At 34.5% G+C, this 22,939-nt stretch overlaps 1 protein-coding gene across 1 annotated transcript; it reads left to right on the top strand.

Annotated features, from left to right (window-relative positions):
* Positions 1-21,887: 21,887 nt before the first annotated feature.
* LOC147794804 (secreted RxLR effector protein 161-like) lies at positions 21,888-22,433 on the top strand. Its single transcript, XM_087124543.1, has one exon. It carries the CDS (start codon positions 21,888-21,890, stop codon positions 22,431-22,433), a length of 546 nt encoding a protein of 181 aa, XP_086980669.1.
* The last annotated feature ends 506 nt before the right edge of the window (positions 22,434-22,939 follow it).

The raw sequence follows: 22,939 nt of genomic DNA on the forward strand, positions 1-22,939 counted from the left end.
TGACAACTAGTCATATCCCCCTATAGTACATTCTGAGCCATTTTAAGTGGCCTAGACATGATATTTTTGAGGCGTCATACGCCCTAGAATTACAAAAGGAAAAACATTAGAATGAAAAGACATGACAAGGGTTGGTCATACGCCCTAGAATTACAAAAGGAAAAACACTAGAATGAAAGACATGACAAGATGCCCATGGGCAACATGCCCTGGACGAGCATCTGGTTGGTCATACGACTTTTGTCATCGACCAGGAGGAAGAGGGTCTCTTGGGGTCGCCGGCTTGATGGGCCCGCAGATATCGTCGTGCACAAGCTCCAATGGCTCACGACACGGTAGGGGGTGTTTGCCGGCGAGGCACCCGTCGCACAGCTTGTTCACGCATTTGATCGCCGACAAACCGTGCACCAAATGTATGTATTTTCGCACTTTACATTTTCTTTGACTCGAACCTAAGACCTATGCGTTGTTAGATCAACGCTCTAACCACTTGAGCTATTCATCTTGACTATTGATAAGATTGGCTCCTTTGCAATGATATACCACCGATGGCTTCAACCTGGCTCTGATACCACTTGTTGTTTTTCGACAATCGGCAAGGATAATCGGCAAGTGAAATCCTTTTCGGTGTGAGGAAATCGTTTGACGGGAAGTTGTTGGAAGAAAATAAAAATGCGAAAAATAACAGAGAGAGAGAGAGAGAATTGCTGAAGACTTTTGCTTAAAATGAGGTGATAATTTCTCCTCAACACATTCACCTATTTAAATAATTAACTATCCTAAAAATGGTCGGAGAGTGGCCAACATTAAGAATGACCACCTACAAAATTGGTAATCCATTCGACGTGTATGTCAAACGGTCAAAAGAAGATATTTAATTAACTAATTAAAACGTATAAATCTAAATAAGGAAACCTCAGGCTTTTATCTAACACAGATAACTTGGTGGCGAAGGTTTTCATTTTTTCTTTTCCCTTCCCTCTCTCTCATTTTTTCACTGTGCAGGGTACTCTGGGGCGTGGGCTGAAGGTTGGGATGGAGTGTAGAGATCCGTGGGCATTGGGGAGGCGCGTCTTGGGGTGTTGGAGATCTGTCGTGAGAGGGGACGTAGGACTATGGGGGTAATCTTACTAGTTGGCAAGCACAAGGGGTCGCTCCCCCAACCTTAAGTGACTAGATGGTCCTGTGGGCGGGGTTCGCCAGCTAACCTCCCATGGATGACGAGGGCAGACTAGCACACACTATGTTGTCCCCACTAGAGAGAGACAGTTACGAGGTAGTGCCTCGACACAAGACACCGGTATACTCTACTTAGCAATACAAGCTACCTAAATATAAAAACAAAAAAGTAGCTCACCTAAAGATGAGATTTGTCGCCAGAAAACTTGCGATGCCAGAAATGGATGAACAACTCCTTTAGTACCCAGAGTTGATCCGTGAGTAGCTAAAATACCGCTCGAAACTTTGAGGAACCTCATATGCTCAGATTGTAGTAGAGACTAGGCCCGAACTTCCAAGCCCGTAGATACTACTTCTTGTAACGCCAGAAATTTGTGAACCACTCCCTCAGTACCGAGAGTGGACATGTGAGTAGCTAAAGTACGGCTCGAAATTTTAAAGCACCTCAGATGCTCAAATTGTAACAGCCCAAAAATAAATAAATAAACAAATAAAAATTATTATTATGTATAAAAAAAAAATAATAATAAATTAATAAATAAGTAAATAGAAATAAAAAAAAAAAAACCATTATTCCCTCTTTTCTCTCCCGTAAGTCACTTCCCCACTAATGTTTCCTCAACCCACTTCACAATCCTGGCAAATGAAACAGAAATGAAAAATCTCAGATTTGAGAAAACAGACATGCCATGCATCAAATTTATAAGAGATGGGTTGACAGATGGGTTGACAGAGATGATCAAGATTTACCTGGGAGAGGGGAGAGAGATTTGAGATTTATCGGTAAGTTATATCTCAGATCTCCTTTTCTTTTATCCAATTATTTAGTTTTATTTAGCACTTTAATTAGAAAGATACGTCATGATCAATAGCAGAAACAAAATAGAATCGATTAAATTGGCCAGGAGGAATTGCCAACCTAATTGAAAAAGTAACAAACAAAAATAAAAAGAAAGGATTAAACAGATTTAACTAATCACAATTTCTTCTCTCCTGCAAAAACAAGCACAAGAAGGGTTCAGATTCAGTTTTGTTTTGGTAGAAAGAGATATTTTGCTAAAAAGATATTGCATTTGAAGAGGTCAGTAGTTTTTCTTTTATTTTATTTAATGATATTAAGAGTCATTCTCAAATAGAGGGAGATAATTAAAAGAGAGAAAACACAGTGAGAGACGGAGAGGGAAGACTGTGAATATAATTGAAAATTATCTGGAAAATGTTAAAAGGGTATTAAACACCATGAGAGAAAATAGAATATCTGGTAAATTTTGATAGTATTAAATGGTTTGTATGAAAATAATACTATAACAAACATATATAAATATTTCAACACCTAACTCAAGCAAAGACCCTAACGTTCAAGACTCTAACGTTCGCATGAAGTATAACACATGGGTCAACATAAATTAGAGAAATAATTTTATAGAGTTCAAACTTGAAACTGATGTCATGGGCTCACATAGGTTGACTTGGAGTTCAATGGACTTTCATCAAGGATAACGACGGAATCGAACTTTCATTAAGGATATATTCGTGACAACGACTTAAGCTAACCAGGTAAGTGACCTTACTATCGGCAAGGTTATATTTGATGTTGACACGTGCCCTGTGGTTCTGCACGTGTCATATATATTGATATGTGTGAATTGTCTGAGGATCGATATGCTTCCTATATGTTATGTTATGTTATGTTATTATATGTGGATTGTATGATAATAATTATGGTACGATGTGCTCTAGGAGATGTTTGAGATAGGGTACGAGAAGGATGCACAAAACGAAATGTAACGATAGGAGTAAGATACGTTCATGAAATGTTAGAGTTAGGTTACATACCGGAGTGCTATGGATAGGAGAGATTGATGAAAGAATACGGTCAGGTTATGGGTAGAGAGGGATAGGTTTGTGATAGATTGATAGAACGATATCGTTAGGGTACGTTCTTGTGACGATATGACCAAGGTACATCACGTAATGATATGTCTGTGATAGGTATAGGAACGTTAAGGCTATGGTAAGTTAGAGAACGATATGACTATGAAGTGTTTACGTTATGACTTGTTTATGATATGATATATTGTATGCTAGATTATTGTGCTTAAGTACGAAATCATGTGAACGTGAATGTATGTTATTTATGTTGCTTAGTTGATGTGATATGAATGCATGTGACGATGTGTGACCCTTGTACGATTATGGCTTGTTGTATGAGTATTGGAATGTAACTGAATGAATTGTATGACATGAAATACGGTAAATTGCATGATACATAACCCCGCTAGGAATATGTATGATATGTAACAGAATGAGAATGAGAATAACATGTAAGCATGAAAACGTGACAAGGGGTTATGTTCATTAAATGATGACTGTAGGACTAGTGGGACCTCATTCATATTGTGTGATCATGCATTTGGGGGATACCCCTATCCCATCACGAGGGTACGGACGCGTACATCCAAATGGCAGGACAACAATCGTTATGCCCTGCATAGCACTGCTGTGACGGTTTTAGTTTTAACGGGTCCCAGTGGGCCCCCAGAGCATGCCCACCGGCTAGGGACAGTGGCCCAGCGGTGTGCGAACTTGCTGGTAAGCTCATACTCACACGTATGGGCTGTGTGTAGAGTATATGGTACACGTCCACGATTACCTGTTAGGATTACACCGTACGGAAAATGAAACGAAACGAAACGAAACGAAACTTGTGAAAATTAATTTTTATAATTTTCATATTTTTAAGGCTGTATTTCACAAATTTCAAGTTGAAAATTAATTATGTTTGTGAAATACTGACAAAGGTGTCGAACAATCCAATAGGAACCAACCACCAATGAAAGTGTATGACGCATACGAGTAGCTAGGAGCTTACATATATATTTTATAGAGTACTTCGACTAAGACCTCCCAAGTAAGTGACCCTACCATCATAGTTTACACAATTGTATGTTGTATATTGGCACGTGCCCGTGAATCCGCACGTGTCATTAAATTGTATGTTAGAATGTTACGCTTTAATACGTAAACTTGTGAAATGTGTACATGTGCTGTTTTTGCATTGATTTGACGTGCAGTATAGTGTGACGTGATGTGTTGTGTTTAGAATGTTTATGTAATCTCGAGGTGATTTCTGTATGAATCACACATAATAATATGTTATAATGAAAGCATGAAATGTGATGTTATGTTTCCTAAATTGTACGTAAACAACATGATATGTATGACATGAAATATAACCCCATTAGAATTATGTTTGATATGAAGACTGAAAAATGAAAAATGATATAACATGAACGTAAAAAGATAGTGGGGTCATATTTAATAATGTTGAAAATGGAAAAAGATTGGGATCTCATGCATTATGTGTGCATGCATTGGGGGATACCCCTATTCCATCACGAAAGTACGGACGCTTACATCCATTAGGTAGGCAAAGTATCATTATGTTTTACATAATGCTGTCGTAACAGTTACTAATTCTAACTGGTGTCTGACATAAGAGCTACTAGAGTAGGCTCGCCCAACAAGAAAAGGGGTCCAGCAGTGTGCGAACTGACGGGTGAGACCATAACCGCACGTATGGACTATGTGTAGAGTATATGATACACATCCAAGCTGTCCATTAGGATAGTTCCTAGGACATATAGACTCATATAATAGGTCCCAGAGTTGCATTTGCATGTTCATGTTGCATAACCCTGATAGGGGGTCTCTTACTGAGTATTCTAGAAATATTCAAGCCTCGTGCTACTATATTTTCAGATACAGACAAGGTACCCATGTGAGACCGACGGAAGCATCGCAAATCTCGTGACCGTGGCCTAAACATTGGAGATATCGAATGGGTTGGAGATCAAAACTTTTAACTATTACAGTACTTAAGTTTATATTAGGCTTACAAGAAGACGGGATAAGTGATATTTCATCAAACATGTTTATCCCTTGCCTACAAACATACCACTTCTTCATGAGTTGCATCTACACAACTTGCAATTTCAATGTCTTTTTATCAAGAACATTTTCCAATAGCTGCTTTTCACAATGATGTCCATGCCACTCAAACAACATGTAAGGATGTATTAATTTTTGTTTCCTTTGGATAAGGATGCTGAGGAGGAGACAGCATGGAGGTGTGGGTATGGATGTCAAAATAAAGTGTGATGTTTTGTGTTCCTCTTTTGTTTCCTTGAGAAGAGTAAAGCTAAAAGGCAAGAGTGTCCTTTCCCTTTTTACTTTCCTTTCCAACTCCAAAATCCAAGCAATGCCAGGTAATGTTCACATTCACATGCTTTTCTTCTCCATTACAGTTGGTATCTACCCAATATACCCAACACAAGTGGGGGATAACATTTTGTGGTAACAAATTCGGCTCTCTCAATTTTGTGTCTCTTGATGTGACGGACACAGCTGTTCTTCTCAAACACTTAAATGCTTCATAAAATATTTTCTTTAAATTAGGATATGTACGAACAATTATGAAAAAAAAAAAAGAAAATTAAATGATTTTGACTATTCAAAGGATAAAAATAAAAAATTCGTCCAAATATTCGACATCCAATACTATTTCAAAATTCCTATCAAGTTGACATAAATCTGTTTTAGTTTTTAGATCAAATAATATCAAATTGAATTAAGATTACTAAAGAAGGGAATTCCTTCTATTCATACTCTAATTGTTTTATTAAAATTGAAATTAGAGAAAGAGGTGGCACAACGTCTTGGTTCAATTTATAATAATCTCAATACGTCTATCTTGCACTCTCTCAATCATAAAGGGCTTATTTGTATGTACGACCCATGTGGCCTCTGTGGCCCACGAGGCAATATGAACTCGGGTGGAATCCTCATTCGACCTATAATGAATGGTATAATTGGAAAATGATAAAATAACTTTGTAATACCCATAATTTTTCATATTTAATTTGGACCCATAGCTAGAACTTCTAAAGATCTGTCCTAAATAGATGGATTGATTGAAGGTGAGTGATGTTGGGCGACAATGAAGTTGTGTGGGGTAGGGGTGACAATCGCTCAGTTATGAACATGTGACGTTTGAGTTAAAACACAGCTCAAACTCCCATGTATTTATCGTCTGTACCCATATGCTTACTTCTCTTATGCTTTCAACAAAATAAAAGGCAGCTGCTATTCAAAGTGAACCAATTTAATGCCAACCCTAACATTTATAGTTCTCCACTACTCGAATATCAACACACCATTTTCTTTCATGAATATCAACACACCTTTTTCATCTATGTAGATAATAGCTCACCCACTACTCGAATTGATAAGCTTCAATTCTTGTCCTCTCGTCGTTCAACCAACGATCCAATTCGAATTAAAGAATACTTCATTTGTTATTAACAAGATAGTCCATGATTGGAGGATTTTATATTCATATGGTCGGATCAAGAATAACTCCAGCATCATAGGTCCCCAATCTTATCTAGCTTTCACTTTTAGATTTAACATGTCAAAACAACTAGATGAATTTAGTCAATTTGTTTGTGGAGGACCTCTTAAAGATAGATCAACTATCTTATTTTTATAGTGCAATGGTTAGAATATGCATGAAAGAAAGTAAAGGAATATGGTAGATATCGGTTTTGTGCGAAGAGGCTAGCGCTAGTAAGCTCACGTAAGTATGAGCCCTTATCGGTTGCTATAACTAAGCTCTGCCCCAACTAAAAAGATTTTTTTTACTTAGCTTCGTTATCCTACCATATGTGGGGAGTCAACTACTGGCCATTGGCTGATCATTTATGCTATGATTCTACTAGTCAATTACACTCACAACAATTTATGCGCCAACAAAACTTACTTCATTGGAAATTAGACTTACTTATCATAATCGCAAAGAAAGAAGTGTTTAAGGTGTGGTGGAAGGAGTTGACTTATTTATTGTAGCGCCAGAGCTTTGACGAGAATTAATTTTTTTGGACTTTTTCATTAAAATTATAAATGGTGAGGTTCCACTTATTTATTTATTTTTTTTTTAACTTTTTAATTAAAACAATATACGGTGAGATTCCATTTAAAATTCTTTCACAAAACTTGTTCATAAGTTTGTGGAGACTTAGTATGGACTCATGAATCATCCAAATTCATCAAGAAAAGAGGAAGAACGAGAGATAAAAGTTTCAAGATTTTATATTTCATTTTTCTTTAGATTCGAGATTATTCTATGAAATTAGTCTAAAATACTTTAGAAACATTTTTCGCTCACGAGCATAAATCACTTGATGCTAGAGTTTCAATTGATCTTAAAAAATAATGAGTTATGATTTTTTAGCGTTTATTTCTTTCCATAATAAATGAAACATAATGAAATTAATTTAGTTGGAAAGTTAAGTAGAAAAGATACCAAATTTAGAAGAAAATAGAAGAACTAGAACAAAATCTAGAAAATAATTAAGGAAATTTGTTTGGTAGATACTCGGAATAGGTTCGAACGCAAGCACTCGTGTGATGAAAAAGGACATGTGTCATGCTCTAGTAATTTAGAGAAAATCGTAATGCTTGAGAGATTCGAACTTGTGTCGTGGGGCTCGAAGAGACCAATCTGTAGGCGCCACCTTTCAAGCGGCAGGTGTGAGTTCCCCTCGGTAGGCTCATGACCTACTCGTGCATGGTTGACCTTGCAGTTGCGGGTGAGTTGTGTGAGGACACGTGAGGATGAATTTTTGCCCATTTCGACTCTCAATTGTCCATTTTTGCCCTTCTTTTAATATTAACCTTAATTAAGATTTGAGAAAATTCAAAGCTTCTTTAAAATTAAAAAAAAATAATAATAATAATAAAAAAAAAAAACTTGAAATATACACATCACCCAAGCAAGCAGACCATTCGATTTTTGTTTAAGTAATATTTGTAGGTATTGCTAAGACATGTTAACATGTAATCATAACTTGTCTTACATGTTTAGAACATACATGAATAGGACTAGAAGGACAATTTTGGATGAGAACGTAATGTATCTTATGAAAAATTACTAAAATGCCCCTAGTATGAGATTTTTAGAGGCATGTTATTTTAAAAGCTTTTCGTTTTGATAAAAGGAGGATGAAATATTTTGATTAGTGCTCTAGATGATTAAGAGTCATTATCTCTTGAGCTTGCATGGATGATTAGTTAATGTATTCCTGCTTTTGGTGACTAATAGGCTTATCTTCCTAATAAAGCATGCATGAATATACTAAATTAAGAATAGGGCGTTAGAACTATGTCAATTTCACGTTGACTGTCAAAAAGTTTTCAATAGATTGAGTACCCTAGGATCGTAAGTGGTGAAAAGTGGTTAAGACCATAGTACTCCTAGAAATTTTATTAGTCCGAGGAGCTAGCCTCGAGCATCTTAGAAATGTGAGTTGAGATTTTAAGCGCCTAGATTCCCTATAAATCTAACAAACCTCCACAACATTTAAGGATGACTAACAAAGTTTACCAAGCTTATAATTAATCTGAATGGTATCCTTAGAGCCAATATTACTCCCTATTTTCTCTAGTACACAATCAGTGCAATCAGTGACCTAGATTGCTGCTAGTAGTGCCCATGTCAGATATACCGTAGAGCTTGACCTAGATTGATCAAATTGGATAATGTGAAGGCTACTAAGTTACTATTGCAGGTAAAAATTGGTCCAAGGGCGAAGTCGTGATTCCATAAACTGGTTTTGAGAGAAGACTAGACACTACCTGGATAACTAGCTTAAGATGAGTGTCCCTAACACTTGTGGAAATAGCCTCAGACCTCTTATATTAACTTTTCACGGATAATATTCTTAATAATAAATGTCATACTATCTTATCAACTTTTATGAGGTAGCGTCTCTGGGATTTCATTCACATAGTGGATGTGTTGGAATTGGAATAGAATTATACTAATAAAAGTTAAACATACTCACATAGAAAAAAAATATGAAGAAAGTTTTGGTAATCTCCTTGCTCCAGCTCTTCTAACAGATGAATTTTTTTCTTAAAGTCTTCCTCGTTATGACTTGAACACAAGATCGTCATAAACACAAGATCAAAGCGAGTGAATATGAAGAAAGTTTTGGGTAATCTCCTTGCTCCAGCTCTTCTAACAGATGAATTTTCTTCTTAAAGTCTTCTTCGTTATGACTTAAATACAAGATCAAAGCGAATAGAAGTCTCTTAAAAAAAGTTCTCAAAATGATTGAAGGAGAGTTTTAGAGTGAATTCTCCAGGAGAGAAAGTGTGGAACTCTTTTCTTTTCTTTCTTTTCTTTTTTTTTTTTTTTTTTTTCAACTCAATAGTTGTGTTTATAGGTATTTTGTTAGATTTTTTATCCAATAATATATTTGAATATCTAATATATTAAGATATAGTATCTTGTTTAAATTTTATTTATATCCTAATCTATATTTAATTCATTTAAATTTCAAATATATAGTTTTATTTAATGAAATATACCTGAATTATTTTAATATTTAATCTATCAAATATAATAAATATACTTTTTCCTTTTGTTTTTAATATATCTAATATTAATTTCAAATTTTCAAAATTTTATTTCAACTAAATTGATTCTTTTATTGTTTGGGGAGAAGGGGATCTTATGAACCTATAGATTATAAGCTCAAATGATACAAACATTACAAGCCCTTCACCCGTAGTTCATAATTATAGCTAGTCAAAAGTCTATTTTAGCTCTGTAATTAAATCATCCTTAAGCACCATTGATTCTTTAACGAACAATTTGTTTATGATTCATCCATAAATGAAGTCTTTTTCGGGTCAGTAGAGGGCGGGCTCCATTGTTTAAGTTTCGAAATCAACACTTAAATGAACTACTCATCTATTAACTCTATGTGGGAAGGAGTGAATCCCATCTCATGAAATTATGTTTCGCGCGCCTATTTGGTCAATTCTCCACAATAGTAGACAAATTAAATCGACTACAAAAGAATCCTAGATCTGGTCGTAGGTACTCAAACTATGTCACATATTCATGCTTCACAAATACTTGACGGACTTAGATATACGTTCTACCCTACAAAACTCTACAGATAGACAAAGACCCACGTTATGATATGAGGACAAAAGTTTTTTTAGAGGTATATGATGTAACAATCATAAAAAAAATAAAATAAAGAAAAAAAAAAAACTGACCACCCCTCTTTTAATTTCTCCACCCTTCCCTAAAATATCTCTCTCATCCCTTATCAATAATTCACTCCGTAAACAAAACAAAAATAGAAAGAAAAGATTTTATGGGAAGAAAAGGTTAGAGAGACAATGGAATAGAGATGTTTTGAAAAGGTTAGTAGTCAAATTTTCTTTTTTTCATTGATTGAATGATATTAATCTGTTGCAATTATTTAGATTTGAGTTAGAAATTATTAGGTCTAGCAAAAATAAAAGTCTATTAAAATTGGCCAGAATATTCTAACCCGAGTAAAATGAGAAAAAAAGAATATATAGAAGAAAGAGAGGAGATTTGGAAAACCGATAAAAGAAAAAAAAAAAAAAAAAAAGAAATATCAAGATTTGAAAAAAAGAATCGAAAAGAGAGGAAAAAAAAAGGAAATACACAGATTTCCAAATCAAAAGAGAGAGAAAAAAAATATAGAGAAGATTTGGAAGTAACAAGCCAATAGAAAATCTAGAATAGAATTAAACTACCAAATATAATAAGAACTAAGAGAAAAAAAATATTTGGGGATAAAGATTAACAGAATTCGGTTCCATTTTGACTAATTCAATCCAAAATTGCATCAAAGTGAAAACTGGATATAGAAAGAAGCCAAAAGCCTACAAAACTCTAACAGGATAGGGAGGAGTATAACGGGATAGGGAGGAGGAGTATAACACTGAAGATTAGAGTTATTTACATCTGAAAGGTTAAATGGCTGTAAATACTGATTAACTAAATGATCGACTGTCTTTTCCGTAAACTATTATGGTAAATACTGATTAACTAAATGATCGACTGTCTTTTCCGTAAACTATTATGAGTTCGAGCTTGAGGACGAAGAAAAGAGATAGAATGAAATTTTGCTTTTTAATATCACCTTCCGTGCCTCTCTAACAACTATTCATCTGCAAAAATAAAGGAAGAGAGAAAGATTTTAAGAAAGAGAAAAAAAAGGAATACATAGATAAAAAGAGAAATAAATACATAGATATAAAAAAAAATATAGATAAGAAAGAGGGAAGATTTTAGGAAAAAAAGAAAATTAAAATTGATTGGAAATGATTTCTGTTCATAGATTTTAAGAAAGAAAAGAAAATTAGAACGATTGAAAATGTGGTCCGTTAATCATTTTTAAGGAAAAAAAAAATAGATTTAATTGAAAATATGGTGTAATTGAAAATATGGTGATTCATTCCTGATATTCATAAACATAATAAATAAAAAATGATGATTCATTCCGATACTTTTTTAGAAAATAAATAAAATGAGAATCAATTAAATTGGGCAAAGTGACACTGAAGCAAAGTATAAGAGAGGAGAGAAACAGAATATGAGAAATTATTATAATTTGTACCCGCAAATATAATATTATAACAAACAATATTTGGTTTGAATGATCCCAACAACATAAAATAATATTCATATTTTTAATTTAAGTTTTATTACCTAAGAAACAATAAAAATATGGAATTCGATTTTTAGTGAGGACGTTTTAGAACCGTATTTCACATTGTTAGTTGGATTATTAATAAAAATATGAAATATTAACAAAAGATGACGAACGACGCGATAGAAAGCGAACCTCGACAACTTTTGGAGTAGCTCTCGATGAACGAGAGCTTACCTTAATTAAATTAGGGAGTACTCCGACTAAGGCCAACCAAGTAAGTGGCCTTACTCTAGGTTAGGCTAAAATTGTATGAGTTATGATGATGTATGAGCTATATCATATGATGTCGTATACTAGTATATGATGATGTGTGAGTTATGATACTTGATGATGTGCGTAGTATATATATTTCGATAAATGACGTACTTGATATGCTTGATGCACTTTATGGCAATATAATGAGTGTGATGATTGCATGACATTTCACTTAACATGATGATGTTTTCCATATTGAGCATGTTATATGATGATGAGTGTCCTATTGCATCATGCCGTTAGATCGACATAGGACACAATTCTAAGAGCATGAAAATGATATTAACATACATATCCATGAACATGTGTTACCTAGAGTAATAAAGAGATGAGACTAGAGTGTTGTGTTAGAAGAGACATTCTGATGGATTTAGAGGGACCTCATGCATATTGTATGTTCATAAGCATAGGGCTATTTCTACGGGAGATGATGAGTGCGAATGTGCATAGTATGATGATGAGTGTGAATGCGCACAGTATGATGATGAGTGAATGCGCACGGTATGATGATGAGGGTGTTCATGAGGTGCTTTTCACTATGGGGTTCTGCTGACCTCCGGACGTCGCTACAGATTAGCTTGACTAGAGGGTCTAGGGGGTGCGCGAGCGCCCTGGAGATTCACACTCGCACGTGTGAGTCGTGTGTAGGGAAGTACTACACATCCAATTTGTCCGAGACTGGAGGCCACCCTTATGATGTTAGAGATGTGAGTCGTGTGTAGGGAAGTACTACACATCCAATTTGTCCGAGACTGGAGGCCACCCTTATGATGTTAGAGATAGATCCCTAAATAATGATTGCATGTGTTTGTATTTGCATGACCCCTATAGTGGGGCCACTTATTGAGTATTCTTCGAAATACTCAGGTCGTGTGCCACATCATTTTTCAGGTAAAGACAATGCGCACTTGTACGGAGGACAACGACGCGAGCAGAGACTTTGGCATGTGCATAGGGTACATTCATATTTGAATTTCTAGTTTTAGGTTAGAATAGGTTGTTATGTATTTCATTCCTTTCAATTATTGCTTTTATTCAGTATTTCATATTTAAATACGTAAGACCATGACTGTGTTTTTCAAGTATGTTTTAAATGTTTTCGACATTTATACTATAGATGAAGATTTCTTTTAAGAGTTATATTTACCATTAGAGATGAGCATGAGATAGTTAGTGGCGATTCTAGATCCTTACTCCGTTCTCTAGATCTTTAATCCGTGCAAGAACTCTCTCTTTCTTAATCAGTATCTTCTGTGCAACTCCAATCTTTTCCGGCAATTCTTCTTTCAAATTCCTATCAAAATCATTTTCTCGGATATCTCTTAGTTTTTTCTGTTTTCCAATTCGGTTTCGTAAGCTTTCTAGTTCCAAAGGCAGTGAATCAACCTTAGTCAAGGCTTCCTCTTTTGTTCAATTTGTTTTTCTTGTTCATCTGCTTGAATTTGAGCATGCAAGGTGCTCGATTCTTCATTATGTAAATACTGGAAACTACTATTGTTCATTTCCACTGATGAAAAGTATTCCGATTCAGGGTCGGAGCTGGAGCTTGAAGATGAAGAAGAGACATCTTCGTTATCTTTCGCTTCTTTTCCATTCTGGATTTAACGGTTCTCTGAGCTTCATCTCGAAGATGACCATGTTGTTCATAAATCATATGGTAATTTTTATATAGACTTCAACGAGACCCAGAACTTTTGTTTCCTTATTCGTAAAAATAATCTATTTATCGTCAGAAAATGTAATTATTAAAATAAATTAATTGTATAGTTTTACTATTCATTGAGCTTTTGCATTGCAGAGTTTTGCTCGGGAATCTTCATCCCCTCCATTTCAAACTGAGTCACGACACATCTTGTGTCTGGACCATGTCTCAATTCTTTATCAAAATCTTACAAAGAATCCATTTTTGGTCCGAAGATTGAATTATTTCTCTAAATTAATTATATAGTTTTATTAATTACTGAATTTTCGTATTGGAGAGTTTTATTCTATAGTCTTCATCCCCTCCATTTCAGAGTTTTATTCTATAGTCTTCATCCCCTCCATTTCAAACTGAGTCACGCTCATCTTAAATCTGACCCATGTCTTAATTCTTTATCAAAAAGGTACCAACAATTCATTTCTGGTCAGAATATGTAATTATTAATATAGATTAATTATATAGTTTTATTAATTATTGAGTTTTTGCATTGCGGACCTTTGTTATGCAGTCTTCATGCCCTTCATTTCAAACTTAGTCACGCCCCACCTTGAGTCTAACCCACGTCTTAATTATTTATCAGAATCCTATGAATAATTCATTTCTAGTAAAAAAATTTAATAATTAAATATAAATTAATTATATAGTTTTATTAATCATTGACTTTTGCTTTGTTCCCCCGTCTTCGTCCCCTCCATTTTAAACTTAGTCACGGCCATCTCAATTCTTTATAAGAATCGTAAAAATGATCCATCTATCCTCAGAAAATGTAATTATTAGTATAAATTAATTATATAATTTTACTATTCATTGAGTTTTTGCATTGCAGAGTTTTGCTCGGGAGTCTTCATCCCCTCCATTTCAAATTGAGCCACGCTCCACATCGATTCTGACCCATCTCTCATTCTTTATTAGAATCGTACAAACGATCCATTTCTCGTCAGTGAATGTAATAATTAAATATAAATTAATTATATAATTTTATTAATCATTGGGCTTTTGTATTGCAAACTTGTGATATCGAGTATTTCATCCCCTTCATTTCAAACTAAGTCACACCCTACTTCAAACTTAGTCACACCCCACTTCAAACTTAGTCACACCCCTCTCTAAGTTTGACCCAGATCTCAATTCTTTATCAAAATCATACAAATAATTTATTTATTGTCAAAAATGTAATTATTAATATAAATTAATTATATAATTTCTATTCATTGAGTTTTGCTTGGGAGTCTTCATCCCCTTCATATCAAACTGAGTCACACCCCACATCGTGTCTGGACCACATCACAATTCTTTATCAAAATCTTACCAACAATCCATTTCTCGTCAGAAGATTTAATTATTCATATAAATTAATTATATAGTACTATTAATCATTGGGTTTTTGCATTGGAGTTTTGATATATAGTCTTCATCCTATCCATTTCAAACTAAGTCACGCCTCACCTTGAGTTTGACCCACATCATAATTCTTTATGAGAATAATACAAACAATCCATTTCTCGTTAATAAATGTAATTATTAATATAAATTAATTATATAATTTTCTTAATTATTGAGTTTTTGCATTTGAGAGTTTTGCTCTGCCTCTTCGTACTTTCCATTTCAAACTTAGTCATGTTCCTCTTTGAGTTTGACTCTGGTCTCAATTCTTTATCAAAATAGTACAAATAATTCCTTTATGGTTCGAAAATGTAATTATTAATATAAATTAATTATATAGTTTTACTATTCATTGAGTTTTGCTCGGGAGTCTTCCATCCCCTCCATTTCAAACTGAGTCACATCCCACCTCGTGTCCGGACCACGTCTTAATTCTTTATCAAAATCTTACAAACAATCTATTTCTCAATAGAAGATTTAATTATTCATATAAATTAATTATATAGTTTTATTAATCCTTGAGTTTTTCTATTGCAGAGTTTTGATCTATAGTATTCATCCCCTCTATTTCAAACTGAGTCACGCCCCACCTTGAGTTTGACCCACGTCTTAATTCTTTATCAGAATAGTACAAGCAATCAATTTCTCGTTATAAGATATAATTATTAATATAAATTAATTATATAATTTTATTAACCATTGAGTTTGAGTTTTTGCATGGCAGACCTTTGTTATGCAGTCTTCATCCCTTCATTTCAAAGGGCGCCTTGAGTCTGACACACGCCTTAATTCTTTATCAGAATCGTACAAACAATCTATTTCTCGTTAGAATTAGAAGATGTAATTATTAATATAAATTAATTATATAGTTTTATTAATAATTGAGTTTTTGCATTACATACATTTGTTTTGTCGTCTTCATCTACTCCATTTGAAATATAGTCACGCTCACCTCGCGTTTGACCCACGTCTTAATTTTTATTAGAATCGTACAAATAATCCATTCCTCTTCAGAAGATTTAATTATTAATATAAACTAATTATATAGTTTTATTAATCATTGAATTTTTACATTCAGACTTTTGTTATGCAGAGGTAAGAGGCCGATTTCAAAAAATATGGATAAATGGAGAACGAAGATCTTAAGAATATTCCTATTTCGACCATCTGATCCACGCCCCACCTCCAATTTAAAGAAGTTGGCGTTGTTTGCCCAAAAATCTCAGGAAATGGAGAACGAAGATCTTGAGAATTTTTCTATTTTGACCGTAGATCTACACCCCACTTCTAGTCTGAAGAGGTACTGATAAGATAAGGAATCAATACAAGGGGAATAAGATTCGGATTACCTTGTTGATCGAATATCTCAAGGCAAAAACATTGTTTGAGATTCGAATCACTCCACAAGCAAGATCGATCATGTCTAGCTTGAATGATTCTTGTTGATCAAATATCTCAACGCAAGAACACTTGATTGAGATTCGAATCACTCCACAAGCAAGATTGATCATGTCGAGCTTGAATGATTCTACATGCAATCTAAACTACATAGAATTGCAAAGAAACTTAGCCATTGGCTAAAGAAAAGCACAAATGCTTCTTTTAATATATTTTCCAAGTCTCCTTACAAATACAACATACATAGCTTTATATAGCCTCAAAATGAAACTATTAAAGGCATACCAAAAGTTGTAACATTCATACTTAATGACCATAATTAGCCATTATGTAAATGTAACCTAAATTAAATAAAAAGTCTTAAAATACAATAACTCTAAATTACTCTAAATTATAACCCACCCAAAATTTACAACAATCAAACTTTATTCTTCTTCAATGTAGCATGAATTGAAACATATTTTGATAATTTTGACAACCTTTTCTTCACATCTTCATTGAAGTATATTGTATGATTGATGTCTCTCAGTTCATATCAGGTACAGGCGTCGATTGCCAAAAATTTTGAGAAATGGAGAATAAAGGTATGAAGAATCTTCCTATGTCGTCTGTTTGATCCATGACCCACCTCCAATTTAAAGAAGTATAGGCGCCGTTTGCCAAAGATTTGTGAAAATTGAGAATGAAGATCTTGAGCAGTTCGGCTGTTTGATCCATGCCCCACCTCCAGTCTAAAGAGTTACAGGCCCATATTGCCAAAAATCTGTGGGAGGGAATACTGTGTCTAATTCTAAACTTAAGCTTATTTAGAATTTGCTTAATGAAAAAGAAGAGGGAAACACAAGAAACTCTTCTGATTGTGTTGTTCTAAAGGTTCCTTCACCCATACCCATTGAATGTATGAATTGGCTTTCCTCCCCTTGCAACCTTGCAACAAGGAGGATGATGCTCACAAACAGAAGTCTGAAAATGCTTCACCTCATTCTCAGAATCTTGCTGAATAACAATTTGTTTCCTTGAATTGCCATCATCCATCAATGCACTTTCTCCTCACATATACAGTCCTCCATAGTTTCAAGGTGTCTTGAGCCATTATCCTTTGAGGATATCTCTCCCTCGTGTGCTCCTGATTACTTGGATGTGATTGTAAAGGAGAAAAAAAATAATAATAATAAAAAAAAAAAAAAAAAAAAAAAAAACAAAAACAAAGGTAGGTATGAACTCAACGGTGAGAATTCCCCATTCTCGATTGATAGTGAAAATATCATCCAAACGCCACAATTAGACGTGTTCATCTCAAAAAGTTTTCCCTTCATGGTCAACGGCTGACATACATGAGAAAGGTGATCAGAATTTAGTGTCGGAATAGTTTTCACTAGCAAATTTATCACGAGATAGCCTTAAAGAAATAAAGAGTATAACAGATTTGGGTTTAGAGTTTAGGGTTTGATCCCATTTCAAACTGAGTCACGCCCCACCTCGAGTTTGATCCACGTATCAATTCTTTGTCAGAATCGTACAAGCGATCCATTTCTCGTCAAAAAATTTAATTATTAATATAAATTAATTATATAGTTTTATTAATTATTTAGTTTTTGCATTTAATTATTAATATAAATTAATTATATAGTTTTATTAATTATCTAGTTTTTGCATTTGAGAGTTTTGCTCTGGAGTTTTCGTTCCCTCCATTTCAAACTTAGTCACGCCCTTCTTCGAGTTTGACCCAGGTCTCATTATTTATCAAAATCGTACAAATAATTCATTTATGGTTAGAAAATATAATTATTAATATAAATTAATATAGTTTTACTATTCATTGAATTTTTACATTGCAAAGTTTTGCTCGGGAGTCTTCATCCCCTCCATTTCAAACTGAGTCACACCCCACCTCGAGTCTCGACCACATCTCAGTTCTCTATCAAAATCTTACAAATAATTCATTTCTTTTCCGAAGATTTAATTATTAATATAAATTAATTATATAGTTTTATTAATCATTTGATTTTCATATGGTAGAATTTTGATGTATAGTCTTCGTTGTCAGGAGTGAATAGTCTAGTTTTTTGTTTCAAATATAGTTCTAGTCTTTAGGGAGTCATATTCGTTAGGACTTAGGATTTTTCTGCTGATATTTTTATGTACGTTACTTTTTTGTGGTTTCTATCTTTTTGTAAAGGCTATATAATGTCATGCTTAGAATTAATAAAACCGCACTTGAGATCCAATTGTTTATGTTCTCTACCCTAACAATCTGCTGCTAAACTTATCAATTGGTATCAAAGCCAGTTGGAAAGAAGTTGCAATCTTTAAGTGATTGAACACAGAGAGAATGAGTGACGACAAAACATTAACGAAAATTTGTCACTTCGATGGTCACTATAATTATGGAGTGAATTGATGAGAACTTGCTTAAAGCAAAAGGCTTATGGAGCTTGGTGGAGAATGGTTTTTTGGAATATAAGGGATAGAATTGACTACTGCACAACAAGAACATCTTGATAATGTTAGAGTCAAGGATCATCAGGTAAAGGATTACCTGTACCAGGCGATTGATCGAACCGTCTTTGAAACAATCTTGGACCGTCGCACATCCAAGATTGTTTGGGACTCAATGAAGAGAAAGTTTGGTGGAAACCAAAGAGGGAAGAAATCACTTCTTAATGCATTAAGAAGAGAGTTTGAGGTTCTGGAGATGAGAAAGGATGAATCCATCACTGAGTATTTTGCAAGAGTGATGCAGGTTGCTATTAAGATGAGAAGCAATGGAGAGAAAATGCCAGAAAAGGAAATTGTAGAAAAAATCGTTCGCACCCTAATTGACAAATTTACATACATTGTAGTATCCATTGAAAAATCAAAAGATACTTATATTATGTCCATTGATGAGTTACAAAGTTTGTTAGTGGTGCATGAACAGAAATTTCAACGTCCTAGCAACAATGATGAAGAACAGGTGCTGAATGTTGTAGGTCGATCAGTATGATTGTCCAAAGTGGATGAATGAAGCAAATTATGCTGAGCATGACGAAGAAGATGAGATGTTGCTGATGACCTATGTAGAACTCCATGGATCAAAGAGAAGTGACGCCTGATTCTTAGATTCGGGTTGCTCAAATCACATGTGTGGTAATGAAAACATGTTTTCAAGCTTAGATAAAACTTTTACTCACAATGTCAAGCTTGGAAATAATATCAGAATGAAAGTGTTTGGAATAGGTATTGTAAAATTGTTTTTGCAAGAAAATAGTTATACCATTGGAAAAGTATATTGGGCATCTCAACTAAAAAATAATCTTTTGAGGTTGGACAACTTCAAGAAAAGTGAGTAGATGTACTATTCAAAAATGGAGTATGCAGTATTTATCATCCACAAAAGGAGAAAATAGTAGAATCAATTATGAGTGGAAACTGAATGTTCATTTTGCTTGGAGAGTCATCAATCACAACAACTGAAGGGAGCTGCCTCCAAGTCTCTAATACAGATCAATCAACACTTTGGCACTATCGTTATGGTCATCTAAGCTATAAAGGCCTTCGTATTTTGAAACATAAAAACATGGTGGAAGGTTTGCCGCAAATTGTTGATCTAAGTATCACTTGCGAAGCATGTATAAAGGGCAAACAACATCAGACTCCGATTCCAAAATGCAGTCAGTAGGGAGTAACTGAAAAATTGGGACTTGTTTATGCTAATTTGTGTGGTTCGATTACTCTACCTTCAAGCAGCAGAAGAAGGTATGTGTTGTGTTTTATAGAAAAAAAAAAATCAGAAATATTTTAGCATTTTATATGTTTCAAAATTCTGGTGGAAAAAGAAGTTGGAATGCCCATAAAATGTGTGAGAACAGACAGAGGAGGAGAATTCAATTCGACGAATTTAGTGACTTTTGCAATCAGCATGGAGTGAAGAGACAAATGACAACAGCTTACACTCCACAACAAAATGGAGTAGCTGAACGCAAAAATCGTATTGTGATGAACCTCATAAGAGCTGTGTTAACAGAAAAGAAAGTACCAAAGAGATTCTGGCCTGAAGCTGTTATGTGGGTAAGTCATGTCTTAAATCGAATACCAATTCTTGCTGTAAAAGATGTGACACCAGAAGAGGCTTGGAGGGGAGTAAAACCATCAGCAACTATTTTCAAATTTTCGTATGTGTGGGATATGTTCATATTCTAGATGCTAAGAGGAAAAAACTTGAATATAAAAGTGTAAGTTGTGTTTCATTTGGAATCAGTGGTGAATCCAAAGGGTATATAGAATGTTGGGTTCTGTTGCAAACAAAATCATAGTTAGCTGTGATGTAATTTTTTATGAGGATCGTGAATGAGATGAGAAAAATTCTAAAAAAGAAACTGATTTAGATTGGAGAGAAACCATTGAAATTTGAACGGCAACTGAAGAAGACATAGAACAACACATAGGTTCAACTTCATCAATTAACTCATATGGTAAAATTGAACCTGCTGTTGCACCGCTTTGAACCTATTGCTGCACCTGCTACTGAAATTGAACCAGGTTTGGCTATAAGGGAGGGTAGAAGTCGACGCCCACTTATATGGTCAACTGATTATGTTTTCGGTGAAGGTTGTCCGAAGAAGATGATGTTAACATGCCATTTTTTACAAATTCAGATCCTGTAAAGCATGAGAAAGCAGTAAAAAACTCAAAGTGGAGTAAAGTATGAGGAAGCAGTAAAAAACTCAAAGTGGAGGATTGCCATGGATGAAGAGATTAAATCCATTGAAAAAAAATCAGTCTCGGCATTTAGTAGCTCTACATGCTGTGCTAAGAAAATTGGGTTTAAATGGATTTATAAAACTAAGCTAAATGAGCTTGGAGAGGTTGACAAATACAAGGCAAGATTGGTGGTAAAAAGATACACACAAGAGCATAAAATTGATTACACTGAAGTTTTTGCGCCGGTAGCTAGAATGGATACTGTGAGGATGATCATAGCTTTTGTTGCTCAGAAAGGCTGGAAACTTTATCAGTTAAATGTAAAATCAACTTTTCTACTTTTGCTGCTCAAAAAGGCTGGAAACTTTATCAGTTAAATGTAAAATCAACTTTTCTACTGGGAGAATTGAAAGAAGATATCTTTGTAGAACAACTAAGAGGCTAAGAAAAAAGGGGAGTGAACATATGGTGTATAAGCTTAACAACGCACTCTACGGGTTAAAACAGGCACCTACAGCATGATTCAGTCGAATCGAGTCCTACTTCATCAAAGAAGGTTTTGAAAGAAGTTCTAGTGAGCATACACTCTTTGTTAAAAGGAAAAAAGGTAACATTTTGATTGTAAACCTACTGTAACTCGTCCTGATCTTATGTTTGTTGTCAGTCTAATAAGTCGTTTTATGGCTTGTCCAACGCAACAACATTTTGCAGTAGCAAAAAGAGCTTTGAGGTACTTTAAAGGTACAGTTAATTATGGTGTATTCTATAAAAGGGGAGAAGTGAGTGAGCTGATCAGTTTTACTGATAGTGACTATGTAGGCGACATAAAAGACAGCAAAAACACTTTAGGCTATGTGTTTATGATGAGTGAAGGAGCAGTGACTTGGTCATCTAGAAAGCAACCTATAGTCACTCTATCAACCACAGAGGCAGAGTTTGCTGCTGCTACATGTGCATGTCAAGCTGTTTGGATGAGAAGAATACTCAAGGAGATCGGTTCTTTACCGACAGAAGGAACAAAACTTATGTGTGATAATGCTTCAACTATTAAGCTGTCAAAACATCTAGTTCTACATGGTCGTTTTAAGCACATAAGCGTGAGATTTTATTTTCTTAGAGATCTTACAAAAGAAGCAACTGTCAACTTAGTGTTCTGTGGTACTCGAGATCAACTTGCTGATTTGTTGACAGTCTCTCAAGTTGGAAGCATTTCAGAAACTAGTTAAAGAGGTTGGTGTATGTGATATTTCCGACTTAAACTAATTATAGTAAAAAAAACTGGAATAAGTTTAAGGGAGAGAATGTTCGGAGTCACTTGTCAGTTTTCGAATTCAAATATAGTTCTAGTCTTTAGACAATCTTATTATTTGGGACTCTTAGGATTTTTCTGCAAATATTTTTATGTTCAACTACTTTACCGTTATTTGTGGTTTTATTTTTTAGTAAAAGTTATACAATGTCTAAAACTGAACTTGAGATCCAATTGTTTATGTTCTCTGCTCTAATCTTATCATTCATCCCATCTATTTCAAACGGAGTCATGCCCCACCTTAAGTCTGACCCACGTCTTAATTCTTTATCAGAATCGTACAAACAATCCATTTCTCGTCAGAAGATGTAATTATTAATATAAATGAATTATATAGTTTTATTAATCATTGAGTTTTTGCGGTATGCAGTGTTCATCTACTCCATTTCAAACTAAGTCATGCCCAGCTCGAGTCTGACCCAC

Source organism: Cucurbita pepo, chromosome 1 (assembly GCF_057944985.1).
Source record: "Cucurbita pepo subsp. pepo isolate OVF chromosome 1, ASM5794498v1, whole genome shotgun sequence".
Taxonomy (NCBI): Eukaryota; Viridiplantae; Streptophyta; class Magnoliopsida; order Cucurbitales; family Cucurbitaceae; genus Cucurbita; species Cucurbita pepo.